A 15,499-nucleotide genomic window follows, 5' to 3' on the forward strand; every position below is an offset into this window, starting at 1 on the left:
GAGTGAGACAGCGGACGTGCGGACGTGACAGGGAGTCTCTGCGCCTCTGAAGCGCAGCAAGAGCAACAACAACAGCGACCCACACAGGAGCGCCTGCACCGCGGATCTGCCTCCGAGAAGAGAAGCAAAAACAACAGCGGCACACAAAAGGGGAGTACTGCTAATATGTCTTTTTCTAACGCCATTTACTGTTTGTCGTGCAGCATGTTTACCATGGTTAGATCCGCCGACCAAAATGATAATTTTACTTGCACAAAATGCGTAGTTAATAAGGAGTTGGCGGAACGAGTACGCGTGTTGGAGGAGCACGTAGATACTCTTAGAAATATAAAAGAGGCCGAGAATTGGCTTGACTCCGTTTGTAGAAACACGGATTCGTCCTCTGTAGTCAGCGATAGGCCCACGCCGGCGGCTGCGCAGTCACAGCAGGATCGCTTGTTCTCGGTAAAGAGAGGCTCTAGAAGCACGAAATCAAGAGCTAGAGCTCCGGCGCGCCAGTCTCCCATTCGGACCGTGAACAGATTTGAACCCCTCGGCGGCGCGTCTGCTGAGAAGGTGCTCATTATTGGATACTCCATAGTTAGAAATATAAAGATTGTGTCACAAGCAGAAGAAGTAAAATGCCTCCCGAGAGCCAGAGTCTCTGACATCGAAGCTAAATTGGACGAATTGCCAGGCGGCAAAGTTTCTACTCTGGTTATTCACGCTGGCAGTAACTATATTAGACGTAGACAATCAGAGATTTAAAAAAGAAATTTTACATCGCTATGCAAAACAGCGAAAAAACGATGTCAGAATATAATTGTCTCTGGCCCACTACCAACATTACACAGAGGGGATGAGGCTGTCAGCAGGCTGTCCTCTCTAAATAGCTAGTTGACAAGCTGGTGTGCATCAAATAATTTCGTTTTTGTGAACAATTGGGATTGTTTTTGGGAAAGGCCTGGCTTATACAGAAGAGATGGGCTCCATCCGAGATGGAGAGGAGCGCTAATGTTATCTGATAATATAGCTAGTTGTTTGAAAACGTGACTCCTCAGAGCACCGGTCAGGCTGCGGACTCGCAGTCCTACACTGCAGTCTGCCTGTAACTCCCAGCATAGCCTGACCCTGATCCTAGATCCCTGCCTGGGGGCATCCAATAAAGTACATAGTGCTGAGATTAAATCTTATACAAACAAAATCAATAGTTATCCTATTAAAACAGTAATTTGTCATAGGCTTGGATGTATTCCTTCCTCTCGGGGCCCTCATTTCAAAAATCTAATAAAAGTTAAAACTACAAGACAGAAATTACCTGCTCACATTACTCCTCCCATGTATAAGCTTGCTGTCTTAAACATCTGCTCACTACCTAGCAAAGCAACCTTAATAAATGACACCATAACTGACACACACACAGATGTGCTCACCTTGACTGAGACCTGGTTAAGACCAGACGACACTATTCCATTAGTAGAAGCCTCCCCTAATGAGTACTCTTACTGCCAGAAGGCCCGTGCAACAGGCTGCAGGGGGGGGGCTGGCCACCATCTACCGCACAGGCCTGCGCCTGTCTACTAAGCCATTAGACATCTTCACATCTTTTGAAATTCACCAGGTAGAACTTAGGCTTAATCCACCTCTTCAGCTTATAGCTATTTATAGGCCACCAGGCCCCTATTCCTTTTTTATGACCGAATTTAGCAATCTCTTATCTGACTTAGCCATACATTATGATAAACTCATTATTTTGGGGGACTTTAACATACATATTGACATTAAAGACGACCCCCTCACTGTTAGTTTCTTGTCCCTATTGGAGTCTGTAGGCTTCACTCAGCATGTGTCTGGACCCACACATCGTCACAATCACACTATATACTATATACTATAGCCGACACATGCAGTCCTTCACAGCCCCTGCCTACCTTGGACTCGTTTAACGTAGTAAATCACCAGGAATTGGTCTCCATAATTACTAAAATGAAAACAACAACCTGCGCACTAGACCCTATACCCACTAAACTGCTAAAACAATCTCTGCCATTAATTATTCACAGAATACACAATATTATTAATGTATCTTTATCCTCAGGATCTGTTCCTGATTCATTTAAAATAGCTGTAATTAAACCACTTCTTAAGAAACCCAGTGCCGACCCTAACCAACTTAAACACTATCGACCTATCTCAAACCTTCCCTTCCTTTCTAAGGTTCTAGAGAAAGTAGTTGCAAACCAACTGCAAGCTTTTTTAACCAATAATCATCTTTATGAAGAATTTAAATCAGGCTTTCGTTCCGGCCATAGTACAGAAACGGCCCTGTTAAAAGTATTGAATGACATGTTTCAGTCCTCTGATGTAGGGCACGCCAGTGTTATTATTTTATTAGACTTAAGTGTGGCTTTTGACACAATCGACCACAAAATCTTGTTACACCTCTTAGAAAACCGCAATGTGCTTTCATGGTTTAAATAATATCTGTCAAACAGACTCCAATATGTACAGATTAACGAGAACCACTCAAATTTAACTGAGGTTAAGTACGTAGTCCCACAGGGCTCAGTCCTCGGACCTATACTTTTTTCATTGTACATGCTCCCTTTAGGTGATATCATTCGACGACATAATATTAACTTTCACAGTTATGCAGATGACACAATTATATCTGTCAGTAAATCCTAACAACACCATAGACCTAGAAAAACTAATGTGCTGTCTGTCTGAGATTAAAAGATGGATGACAAAAACATTTCTTATGCTTAATTCTGACAAAACGGAAGCCATAATTTTAGGAGACAAAAATCGAACTGTTCATCATGCACTAACAAAACTGAGTAATGATAACTTTAATTTCTCCCCTAAGGAGATGGCACGAAACCTGGGTGTCATTTGTGATCATAATCTTATCTTTTGAATCACACATTCAGAATGTGTCGAGATCTTCCTTCCTCCAGCTTAGAAACATTGCTAGACTAAGACAATTCCTCTCGTTACAGGACACTGAGAAATTGATACACGCATTTGTTACATCTAGATTGGATTACTGCAATGCCATTCTGTAAGGCAGCACAAACAGAGCTATTTCTGCACTTCAGTTAGTCCAAAATGCTGCTGCAAGAATCCTAACAAAAACAAAAAAACATGAACACATCATTCCAGTATTGCCTTCTCTTCACTGGCTGCCCGTGCACTACAGGATAGACTTTAAAGTTCTCTTATTAACATTTAAAACACTAAGGGACTGGCAGCTCCCTACCTAAAAGATCTCCTTATGGAATACACTCCAGGTCGGCCATTGAGATCACAGGAAGCCGGTTACTTAGCGCTCCCTAAAATACACAAGAAAAGCGCAGGTGGTAGAGCATTCAGTTATAGGGCCCCGAAGCTGTGGAACGATCTTCCAGCCAATGTAAGAGATGCCCCCTCTGTCTTAGCCTTTAAATCACGTCTGAAGACTCATCTGTTTAGTCTGTTTTTCTAGCCCATAGTGCCGCCGGTGTGCCATGGACATGCAATTGCACAACTGTCTTTGGAAATGTCCTGCACTGCATGACCAGTATCTGAGCACGACTGCCCTCTTGTCTTCCAGCAACAGCCTCCTCTGAGGGTCCAACGAGGCACCTCGTCCCCCAGCATGGAAGTCTGATGAGGCACAACCCATCCCAGAAGCACCTCACCACGGAGGGTCAATGGGGCATTCACACCCAAGGTTTGACGAGCCATCGCAACCCAAAGCCTGTTGATGGTCCAAACCCTCCACCCCCAATGGCCAGCGAGAGGCCTCCTCCAGAGGGAAGAGCACAGCAGCACTGATAAAGAACTTTCTGATCTCCTTGTTGCTGTAATAACTATACTGCCTGGAGGGGAGGCAACTATTAGGCCTAGACCCTAAGCCGTGGACCCCCAGAGATTCATTTTCTACATGCCAACCATAGGAGTTTTTTGTTTTTCTCTCCCCCGTGCCTAAATGGTTTATTTACTTAAATGTTCACTCACTTTATTCTAGATCATGTAAAATGTTTACAGGTCTATATTTGATTTTTTTTTTTTTTTTTTTTTTTTTTTTTGTTGTATGTTTACCAGTCTGTAAAGCGCTCTGTGGCTACCCTGCGAAGGGCGCTATACAAATACAAATTTATTAATTGATTGATTTAAAAAAAGTTATAAATTGTTTTGCATGTTAATGAGGGAAATAAGTATTTGACCCCTTCGACTTAGTACTTGGAGGCAAACCCCTTGTTGGCAATCACAGAGGTCAGACATTTCTTGTAGTTGGCCACCAGGTTTGCACACATCTCAGGAGGGATTTTGTCCCACTCCTCTTTGCAGATCCTCTCCAAGTCATTAAGGTTTCGAGGCTGACTTTTGGCAACTCGAACCTTCAGCTCCCTCCACAGATTTCCTATGGGATTAAGGTCTGGAGACTGGCTAGGCCACTCCAGGACCTTAATGTGCTTCTTCTTGAGCCACTCCTTTGTTGCCTTGGCTGTGTGTTTTGGGTCATTGTCATGCTGGAATACCCATCCAAAACCCATTTTCAATGCCCAGGCTGAGGGAAGGAGGTTCTCACCCAAGATTTGATGGTACATGGTCCCGTCCATCATCCCTTTGATGCAGTGCAGTTGTCCTGTCCCCTTAGCAGAAAAACACCCCCAAAGCATAATGTTTCCACCTCCATGTTTGACAGTGGGGATGGTGTTCTTGGGGTCATTCCACCTCCTCCAAACACGGCGAGTTGAGTTGATGCCAAAGAGCTCGATTTTGGTCTCATCTGACCACAACACTTTCACCCAGTTCTCCTCTGAATCATTCAGATGTTCATTGGCAAACTTCAGATGGGCCTGTACATGTGCTTTCTTGAGCAGGGGGACCTTGTGGGTGCTGCAGAATTTCAGTCCTTCACAGCGTAGTGTGTTACCAATTGTTTTCTTGGTGACTATGGTCCCAGCTGCCTTGAGATCATTAACAAGATTCTCCCGTGTAGTTCTGGGCTGATCCCTCACCGTTTTCATGATCATTGAAACTCCACGAGGTGAGATCTTGCATGGAGCCCCAGACCGAGGGAGACTGACAGTTATTTTGTGTTTCTTCCACTTGCGAATAATCACACCAACTGTTGTCACCTACTCACCAAGCTGCTTGGCGATGGTCTTGTAGCCAATTCCAGCCTTGTGTAGGTCTACAATCTTGTCCCTGACATCCTTGGACAGCTCTTTGGTCTTGGCCATGGTGGAGAGTTTGGAATCTGATTGATTGATTGCTTCTGTGGACAGGTGTCTTTTATACAGGCTCCCTTTAAGAGAGTGCTCCTAATCTCAGCTCGTTACCTGTATAAAAGACACCTGGGAGCCAGAAATCTTGCTGATTGATAGGGGATCAAATACTTATTTCCCTCATTAACATGCAAATCAATTTATAACTTTTTTGAAATGCGTTTTTCTGGATGTTTTTGTTGTTTTTCTGTCTCTCACGGATAAAATACACCTACCATTAAAATTATAGACTGATCATTTCTTTGTCAGTGGGCAAATGTACAAAATCAGCAGGGGATCAAATACTTTTTCCCTCACTGTAGCCTGATGTGGAAAGCACTTTTGTGTTTATTTTATTCTTTCTGCTTTACATGATTGAAGACAGCGTAATAAATACACGTTTCTGTTAAGAGATATTAGGAAGACCTAAACATGTATAGGCAACATTATATTCAGACAAGCACATCCCCATAAGAATACGTTTCCATGTGCAACAATAACATATTTGCTATTTAGTATTATTATCATCATCATTTGTGCTAGTATATGTGTATTTTAAATAGCACAGAATGACTCCCTTAACTTATTACTCTTTCTGCAGATTTGTAACTGCAAACAATACTTTTTGCCGTATTATTTATAATTTATTTAGCAGACGTCCTTAACCAGGGTAAGTTACACAAAATACACACGTTTCACGATCAATCATCCAGCTACAATATAGCAGGTTATAATTTCGTGTGCAGGTTTCAATCATGGCATTTATGGACGCATTTATAAAACCAGTCTTCAATGTTTTACAGGGAAACCCAGATCTGCTGTATTTATTTATTCATTAATTTAACTTGTAAATGGGCACACATCAACTTAATTGTGTTCGCCTTCATACTGATTGTCTCTGTGGATTGTCCCTGCACACCATTCACAAAACAACAGCCTGAAACACCGTCCAGTTGTTCATACAATATTAATAAAATCGGCTGCTACGATCTGATTATTATCCTTCCGTTTATTTTTAACTAGTCACTGCACTGCCCTGGGTCCTGTGAAATCCAAGTTTTTAATACATTCGGATATTAACTGTAAGCAGTCATTGTTTCTGTATGTGGATTTCACTCCATGCTGCTAATAAAACTAATTTCTTTGTGATCCCACATGGCAATTGAGATTATATCTTCCAACATAATGTAGCTGATCTTTTCCCTGTGTGTCTCAGCACAAATCTTCGCTTTCAGAAGCGGAGATATTTCCTTAGTGGGTGTGACGGACGCATACGGACACGTCTGGCAGCAGATAAATTAACCATCCACAAAACACGGACGCACGGAGCATTAATGTACTAGCTTTACAGGATCAGATATAGAGACCCATGCAATACTTGCTTAATAACAAACAACTATAATAACTAGAAGTTGCAGGCAACTTTTAAGGCTTCCAGGTGCTTGCAGTCGAGAAATGATAGTAATAAAATAGTAATCAGGTGAAGACACATGTTGAAAACATTTCCTGCTTAAACGTTCCCCCTCTTGTGGTCAAATATGTTAACGTACATGCCAGTTACAATCTCAAAAAACCAACTACACTTATTTGATTTCAATATATCAATTTTAAGTACATTGGTAATAACATAAATACCTAGTATCATAATATATTATTAAACACTTGATTCTCTAGGTTTTGTGTTTCGCAGTTTAGAACACAAACAAACATTAAAGTAGCTTAAAATTAGTTATTTCACACCCATCCAGAGATTCTACAGTTACATTGATTTCTGATATGTACGGTATTTATATTTACAGGTGGAAAAGCAAAGTATATCACTAAGCTGCAAATAGCAGCAATTCGTTTTTACTATTGCGCCTGAATGAGTATGTCCATTGTTTCAGGTGTAGCTCGCACAGTAAAGGTGTTATGTTCGCCCTTTCAAATCTACTGTATAGAGTCAGCGATTCTGCACAGTTCAGTATATAACATGTTACCATAAGTTACCATTTCACTGAGAGAGAAGAAGTTATGACCCCCGTGTTGCATCGTTAACATTATATAAACATAGTCATGCACTAGTTGTGATCTCAGTTTGAAATTACTTTAATTTGATAGCAATAACACACCACTACAGATTCAGCATCGTCATTTCTCTTGTTCTACTGTTCATTTTCATGTATTTATTTTATACCTATTCATGTTTCTTGTGAATCATTTTTAATTGTATGTTTTAGTTTCACTTTCGGTTTCTCTTGCTTTTCTCCACGGTTTCTCTACATCTGAAATAATCCCTCACTAGTTTGTGTACTTATGTAAAAAAACAAACAATGAACAACACTCGACTCGACACGCCCTGTCTGTAATCAGAAGCGTTACACTGTAGGCTGTGATTATTTAACATTTATTTAGCATTACTTCGAGCTATTGTTCAGTATAACTGCGTGTGTCTAGCACTGTCTTTGTCTGTATTCAGATATTAAGCAGCCATTAACTGTGCTATTAGCAGTCCAGCGTGGGAGGGAGGGACATCCTAACCAGCCTTGTGTCATTCAATGCAACACAGGTATGCACTGTCCTAATTAGTTACAGGTGACGTATTTAACCGCCCCCCACACCTCTACGCCAGCAGTCAGCGCCAGCAGCCTTCAGTGCCCCCCTTCTGAAGGGCCCCATCTCCAAAGGGCAGGGACTCTAGCTGCGGGGACTCCAGCGAGGAGAAGACTGCGAGGAAATGCTGCACAACAACAGCAACACCAAGAAGTCATGACAATCTCTCCGATTCCCGTCCTGCTCTCTCTGTCTTCTCGGCGTGCAGCTGCACGCCATTGCTTCCCTAATCCCTCTAACCTCATCTCTCAGCCTCTCCCCTCCTCCTCCCTCCCCTCTACTCCACTCTCTGGAGGCCTGTGGAACTGCCACTCAGCTTCCAACAAAGCCGACTTCATCTCCGCCTTCGCCTCCCACCAGTCTCTGGATTTCCTCTGTCCCCTCCTTTCTCTCCTCTATCACGACCCACAGCTTTGAATTCCATGCAGTGGAAATCACCTCTCGCTCTCACCTCTTCCTTCTAGTTCTCTACCGTCCACCTGGTCCACTCACCTCCTTCCTGGATGAATTTGACTTTCTACTCTCCTCCCTCACCTCGCTGTCCTCACCTACCATCCTCCTGGGAGACTTCAACATCCACCTCTCCAACCCTTCCCACTGTGCCGGACTTCTTCCTCTCCTTCACTCCTTTAACTTCTCTCTCTCCCTGTCTCCCCCCACTCACAGGGCTGGCCGCCAGCTAGACCTCATCTTCTCTAGAGGCTGCTCCCCTTCAACACTCTCCGTGACACCCATGGACATCTTGGACCACCACTTCATTTCCTTCTCCCTTTCCCTCCCCTCCCCTCCCTCCCTCCCTCCCTCCCTCCCCACTCCACCCACTCCCTCTGTCACCTTCCGTCGTAATCTCCTCTCTATCTCCCCCTCCACCCTTGCCTCCACTGCCCTCACTCTCTTACCTTCCATTGACTGTTTTTCCCATCTATCTGTTAACTGTGCTACCTCCTCTTTGTTCTCCTCCCTCACCTCCTCCCTTGACTCTCTCTGTCATCTCACGTCACGTCCTGCCAGTCCCTCCCCTCCTCAGCCTTGGCTCTCTGCTGTTCTCCACTCAACCCAAACTAGTCTGCGTGCCGCTGAACAGAAGTGGAAAAGGACCAAACTCCTAGCTGCCCTTGAAGTCTACCGCTCTCTACTGTCTACATTCTCCTCCTCACTCACCTCAGCCAAGAAGTCTTACTTCCAATCACTCTTTGAATCCACTGTCAACCACCCCCGCAAACTATTCTCCACCTTCTCCTCCCTCCTTGCCCCCCCTCCCCCTCCTCTTCCCTCATCTCTCACTGCTGATGATTTCACCAACCTTCTTCTCCTCCAAGATTGCAGACATCTGCAGGCTCTTCAACAGTACCCCCTCCTCTCCCATCACACCCAAACCTCCCACCGATCAAGCTTCCTTTTCTTCATTCTCACCTTCCACTCTCCTCCTACGTCACAAACCTACAACATGTGCCCTGGACCCTCACCCTTCTCGCCTCCTCCAAGCGACCGCTCCTGATCTTTTCCCCTTCATCTTCTCCCTCCTCAACTCCTCACTCCTCTCTGGCTGTTTCCCCTCTGCATTTAAACAAGCTGCTGTCATCCCACTCCTCAAGAAACCAACCCTTGATGCCACCTCTCCTCAGAACTACTGCCCTGTCTCCCTACTCCCCTTCCTCTCAAAGATTCTCGAGCAGGCGGTCCACCGTCAACTCTCTGACTTTCTGTCCCATCACTCACTCCTTGATCCTCTGCAATCCGGCTTCCGCACAGCTCACTCCACTGAGACGGCTCTCCTGGCAGTCACTGACTTCCTCAGCTGTGCTCGGGCGGCCTCCCTCTACTCAGTCCTCATCCTGCTTGTCCTCTCTGCAGCATTTGACACCATCGATCACTCCATCCTCCTCTCCTGCCTCACTGACCTTGGAATCTCTGGGACTGCTCTCACCTGGTTCTCCTCCTACCTCAGTGACCGGTCCTACCAAGGTTCCTCATCCACCCCCCAACCTCTCCTCACAGGCGTACCCCAAGGCTCTGTCCTGGGCCTGCTCCTGTTCTCTCTCTACACTCGCTCCCTGGGCCCCCTCATCACATCCCATGGCTTCTCCTACCACTTCTATGCTGATGATGCCCAGATCTTCCTGACTTTTCCCTCTTCTGACCCTCTCATCCCCTCTCGTATCTCTTCCTGCTTGTCTGCTTTTTCTGCCTGGATGCACCTCGAGCTCAAACTCTCCAAATTGGATCTCGTGTTTTTCCCCCATACGTATAATATTAGTCCTTTAACCCCAGTCAGATAGCACTTCACAGATTGTTATTATGCTTCTTGCGTTTTTAATTTGTTTCCTCCTTGCTCCCTTTCCCGTAGCGCCTGACTGTGACCCTACATCTTGACAGCACTTAGCTTTTACCGTCCAGGATGCAGGACCTCACTTACTGTACTTGCCTGTGTAAATTGTAAATTAGAAGTTGTAAAATGTATTATATTTTGATTTGCTATGTTCTATGTAAATTGAATTTGTAATGATTGATGCCTTTATTGAACTGTGTTTTTGCACTTATGTTGTAAGTCGCCCTGGATAAGGGCGTCTGCCAAGAAATAAAAAAAAAATAATAATAATAATAATGTAGATACATTTGCGGTTTTCATTTTTTTCATCTCAGTTTACACTATTCGTATTTCCGTGCAGAAGTGTCTGTGTGTTTAAATAATAGTTTCCACTCTAATACTGTAGCAAGTGAGTGATAGTGTTTTGTTGTTACGATGTACATGCCAAGATGGCGGCTTCATTTTTTTTATCTCAGTGCTGTTTGTGGTAAATGCTGCTACCAGTGGTGACAGTATGTCATTGCAGGCTTAAAATTGAACAAAAGTTACAATAAGTCTAAATCTTTTGTTCATTACTGCCATGTTTCTTTATGTAGGAAATTTTCTTTTAGTATATGTGTAGAACACAGGCCAAAGATACTGTATACCAAAGCACACATCAGCCAGTTGAAGGGTTTATGAGAAATCGAGGCTGACGTGTTTTCAGCATAATCCAAGATGGTTGCCAAACCATGTGACTTATACATTTTTGAAAATAGCCAAATCAAGTACAAGTACAGTATAAGTGCACTGTACACAATAAGTCTCATAGCTCAACTCTTTGGCGTTCCTGAAAAAACGATGTTTGAAAACTGACATTTTTTGTTTGGACTACAAACAAGATGGCTACCATTGGTGACTTAAATGTTATAGGCATTTGAACATATTCTGGTGAAAGAGAAGACAAAATCAGTATAATAATAATAACTAGAAGTTGCATGCAACTTTTAAGGCTTCCATGTTGCATCAGTAGGTTTCAGGTTTGAGCAGGCATTTGTAGTTTAAATGGATGTGTTATGAAATGTGTTATTTTCAATTTCAATCCAATGTAGTATACATCTGAGGTTTTCAATCTTTTGTCATTTGAAGTGTGTATTTCAATGTCAGTGAAGTATAATATTAATGTATTGATTGCATGCATCAATTTTGAAAGGTACCATTGTATTTTTCACTCTAGCATATATGTGATGTTTTCATTATTGTGTCATTTAAAATGCCGAATGCAAGTCTCAGGTTTTACCACATGATGGAGGTAGAGGTCCACATAAGGAATGTCATGATGTGGCTGACATGTGAAGCTTTAATTTTGGTTGGTGTACAGCAGACAGATTTTGTGTCCTATCAACTTGGCTTCATCAACTTTGACAGATCTTTCTACTAGTTTAATCACTGACAATTTAAGTTCATTAGGCTACAGTTCTGAATATATTTGCTGTCATAAGTGACATATTGTAACACAATTTGGAGAGTTTATGAATTTTGCTGATTTTCTGGGGTCAATTTCATGCTTTTATAAATATGTGTATTTTGTATTCATGCACAGTCATTTTCTTGTGGCTGCCATGTTGTTGCACACAGTCACTTGCCTCTTGCAGACGTGATAGATAGCAGTGTCTATGTAAGACATGCAAAGTTTCAGGGCACTGGGCTTTAGAGTTCTGGAGTAGTAGCCGTTTTCATTTTCGCACGCATGTACCTCACAAACTTAATTATCAGGTTTTATGTTCAATGCACAGACATAGACATAGGTGCTGAGTTTGATGTGCATAGTGCATTCCAGTGTAGAGGTAATGTGTAACTTGTCTGAAGAGGTGCATAGGGTTTTTTTCAATGGCCCACGGCAATCATGTTTTTCACTGGGGCAACTAGCCTTGAACACCCTTGGTAGGACTCTGTACTAGTGTTATGCATGCCAATTTGTGGCACAGGCAAAAGAGCTTGAATCAGAAACACAACATGGCGGACAAAGTGTGCGTCCGAGCGACTTCTGATGAACAAGCATAATAGTGGGGCATGTATGAGCATTTTAGGGGCATTTAAAATTTCTGGCGGAAGAAAAAAAAAGAAGAAGAAGAAGAAGAAGAAGATGAAGAAAAATCCTAACAAAAACAATAGGCTTCCAGCACTTTGTGCATGGAAGCCTAATAATAATAATAATAATAAGAAGAAAAATCCTAACAAAAACAATAGGCTTCCAGCACTTTGTGCATGGAAGCCTAATAATAATAATAAAAATCCTTACAACAACAATAGGCTTCCAGGCACTGGACCTGGAAGTCTAATAATAATAATAATAATAACAACAAACTATTATTTTAGGTTCAGAATGAAACTGTCCCCAATCTACACTTGACTGATAGCGGGCCAACACTGCAAAGCCGGCATTCCGCCAGGTATTGCAATGATATGTGTCGGGCCATAGCAAAGCTGCAGGACAACCTACGCCAACGGATCAAACTAAGCATCTCTATTCAACTCATTTTTCTCTCGGCCCCTCGTTTGTCCCAGTCTCCGTGTCCTCCTCAATCCCTCGTCTAATTCAATCGTTTGTTTTTAAACGTGTATTTTCATATACACACTAAGCATGTAGTTACACATCAGATTCTACTGAAATTGTTTTTTTTTTTTTTTTTCAGACGGGAATACTTACATTTAAAGCTAAACTGTACGGAATTACATCAGACGTGACCTCCACGTCCCTTCTTCATTCTCTTTTTTATGTCCCCATCCCTCCCTCTCTCTTCTCCCCATCTGCCCATTTCCCCTCCACATAAATCCATATAACGATAGTCCAAAGTCTTAAGCTTGTCATACACAAAATACAGCAGGGAATATGTAGCATCAATTACATGCATAAAGAGCTGCATATATTGACGCAACTACAAGCACGACATTCACTGTGATGCAACGAAACGACACTTCAAAAGAGTAATATAAATATTTAAGAGCGAAAATAAAATGCAGATTCCACTATGATACTCACAGTTGCGGATGTCGGAGATGAACACCGCTAATCCGCGCATCCCGTCGCCTTTGGATACGGCCGGCATCTTGACTTGTCTGTGCTGCTACAGACTACACAACGCAACGCCGACCGATAAATAATATGATGAAGAAGAAGAGAGATATGTCCGCTGTTATCCGGCTGAAAGCACCACACAAAGAAATAAACTACAGATAAAAAAACAGACGAGCAAATGCTCTGATCTCCGTCTGCCCCCCGGCGCAGCTCATCCACAACAACACGGGTTAATGAGAACCTATTGATTATTCTATAGGACTTATATTTCGTGTATGTTGTATTGCTTATTTTTTATTCTTTAAGATGCGTCCCGTCGGGTTTTCCAGTTACTATAAAAACAAATCAGCATCAAATGCCTTATTTTTCTGATCCAGATAGCACCGTTTCCCTTGATCAGCTATTTAAAATCAAAATGATTCTTCCCGTTTTGCCAACCGCTGTCTGCACATACATATATATACATATATCCCCTCTCTGGTATTAACTGATCGATTTTAATTGTACAAATCGTATAATTGAATTTAATTGTTGTAAAATTCTCAGCTAGTCTGGATGCCTAAGACCTCGCCGCGGCTCTCGTGACCAGGGGGCGAAGCTGCCTCTCTCCTGCCGGAGTCTCGCGTGGAGACAACAACTCCTGCTCCAATCCCTGCCAGGCGGTTGGAGTCTCCATGGCGATCTGACCCCTCCTGTTTTACCTACAAGCGCCTGTTGATTGGTTAACGCTCACGCCACACAAGGTAATCTCGGTCATAATTGGTTAGCATGGGGAGAAGGAGACGGTAATTGGCTAGGGCAAAAGTACCATTGCGGGATCTCTTTCCCGAAATAGCGGATTGTATCTCCTATCGTTTTCTCTGGAAGTGACAGTATGTAGTCTTTCTCTTTTACAGAATGATGACGATGATAATAATAATCAGTAGTAGTAGTAGTCTAAATGTTGTAAATATTAAGTATTGTTCTCTCGTAGGATCTTTATTATTATTATTATTATTATTATTATTATTAATAATAATAATAATAATAATAATATGACGTAATCGCTACTCTTTCCCCATGCACCCTGAGCTTTGAACACTGATACATAATAATAGGTGGTTTCTAATTCTCCTGCACTTGATATTGTTATCCAAACATATTGATTTATGGCCAATTAAAAATACAGCAGACGACACTGAAGAACACAGAGACACTAACAAACACCCACAGACAGTGCAGTGTGGTGTACGGGGGTTACACACAGTAAAGTGCAGTGTGGGGTACTGTGGTATACACACAGTAAAGTACAGTGTGGTGTACTGTGGTATACACACAGTAACGTGTAGTGTGGTAAAATATCCAGAAACAATGACAATGTTTATACCTTTTGTTTTGGAATTTAAAAATGAAGTTGGGTAAAACATTTTCTGTTAAATGATATCCATTAACAATATTCAATTTCTTACCATTCGCACTGAGCTCCTGTACAATAGACGATGCAGCACCATTCGTCCCATTATTATGCAAATGAGAGAGGATTAGGTAAGTGCAGTGGCCGGGGGGGGGGGGGGGTCTAAATGGACCCCATAATGAAAAAACAAAACTCATACATTATGTTCTGTTCATATTTTTCACCAGGTTGGGAGGCTGGGTAGTCCACGGAAATGCTTTTTGTCCAAGAGAAAAAAATGTTTGATAAACACTGCTCTACAATATTATACAATATTTTATAGTGCAACGCCAATACAATATAGTGCAATACATATAAATACAATATAGTACATGTCAGAATAGGACAGGGCAGTAGCAGCAGCAGTCACCAAACAGTACGGCGTATTAGTAGTAGTTATTGCATGACACTAGGGGGCAGTGTGAACGTAACGCACTGATAACCATGTACAGTACAGTACAGTTAGTAACTCTACATCAGTACAGTCAATAGCTCTGCAGCAGTACAGTACAGCCCGGGACTCTGTAGTAGTACAATACAGTCAGTGACTCTATCTGAAATTTATTATTTTATGGTCACTGTTTTCAATCAGTACAGTACAGTCGGTACATGATAGGCGGACTAGGTAGGTCATGACGTAAGAATTTCAGGTCTATTGTTTTAGCGGGCGGCCTGTCTCCGTGAATGACATCCACTCTGACCAATCCCTGCTTAGCCTTAGCTCACTGATTAGGGGCGTGGTGAGGAGACATACAAAACTTGCGTCCCTGTGAACCAATACGTACCCACGCTTTCCTGGAAAGGGGCATCCCCCAGTGGGAAGAGGCGGGTGCAGCGGAGGCACCGACCCAATCACGCTAGCCGTCGTCATG

General features: G+C 42.7%; 1 protein-coding gene across 4 annotated transcripts in view; it reads right to left on the minus strand.

Annotated features, from left to right (window-relative positions):
• Nucleotides 1-13,812, minus strand: part of ap2a1 (adaptor related protein complex 2 subunit alpha 1) — an 82,122-nt gene extending 68,310 nt beyond the window's left edge. For all 4 annotated transcript variants that reach the window (XM_066708716.1, XM_066708715.1, XM_066708713.1 and 1 more), the window contains exon 1: nucleotides 13,160-13,812. In XM_066708716.1, the coding sequence (XP_066564813.1) occupies nucleotides 13,160-13,226 (67 nt within the window). In that variant the 5' untranslated portion in view covers nucleotides 13,227-13,812. The remainder of the gene's footprint in view (nucleotides 1-13,159) is intronic.
• Nucleotides 13,813-15,499: the final 1,687 nt, after the last annotated feature.

The sequence above is a fragment of the Amia ocellicauda genome, chromosome 7 (assembly GCF_036373705.1).
Source record: "Amia ocellicauda isolate fAmiCal2 chromosome 7, fAmiCal2.hap1, whole genome shotgun sequence".
NCBI lineage: Eukaryota > Metazoa > Chordata > Actinopteri > Amiiformes > Amiidae > Amia > Amia ocellicauda.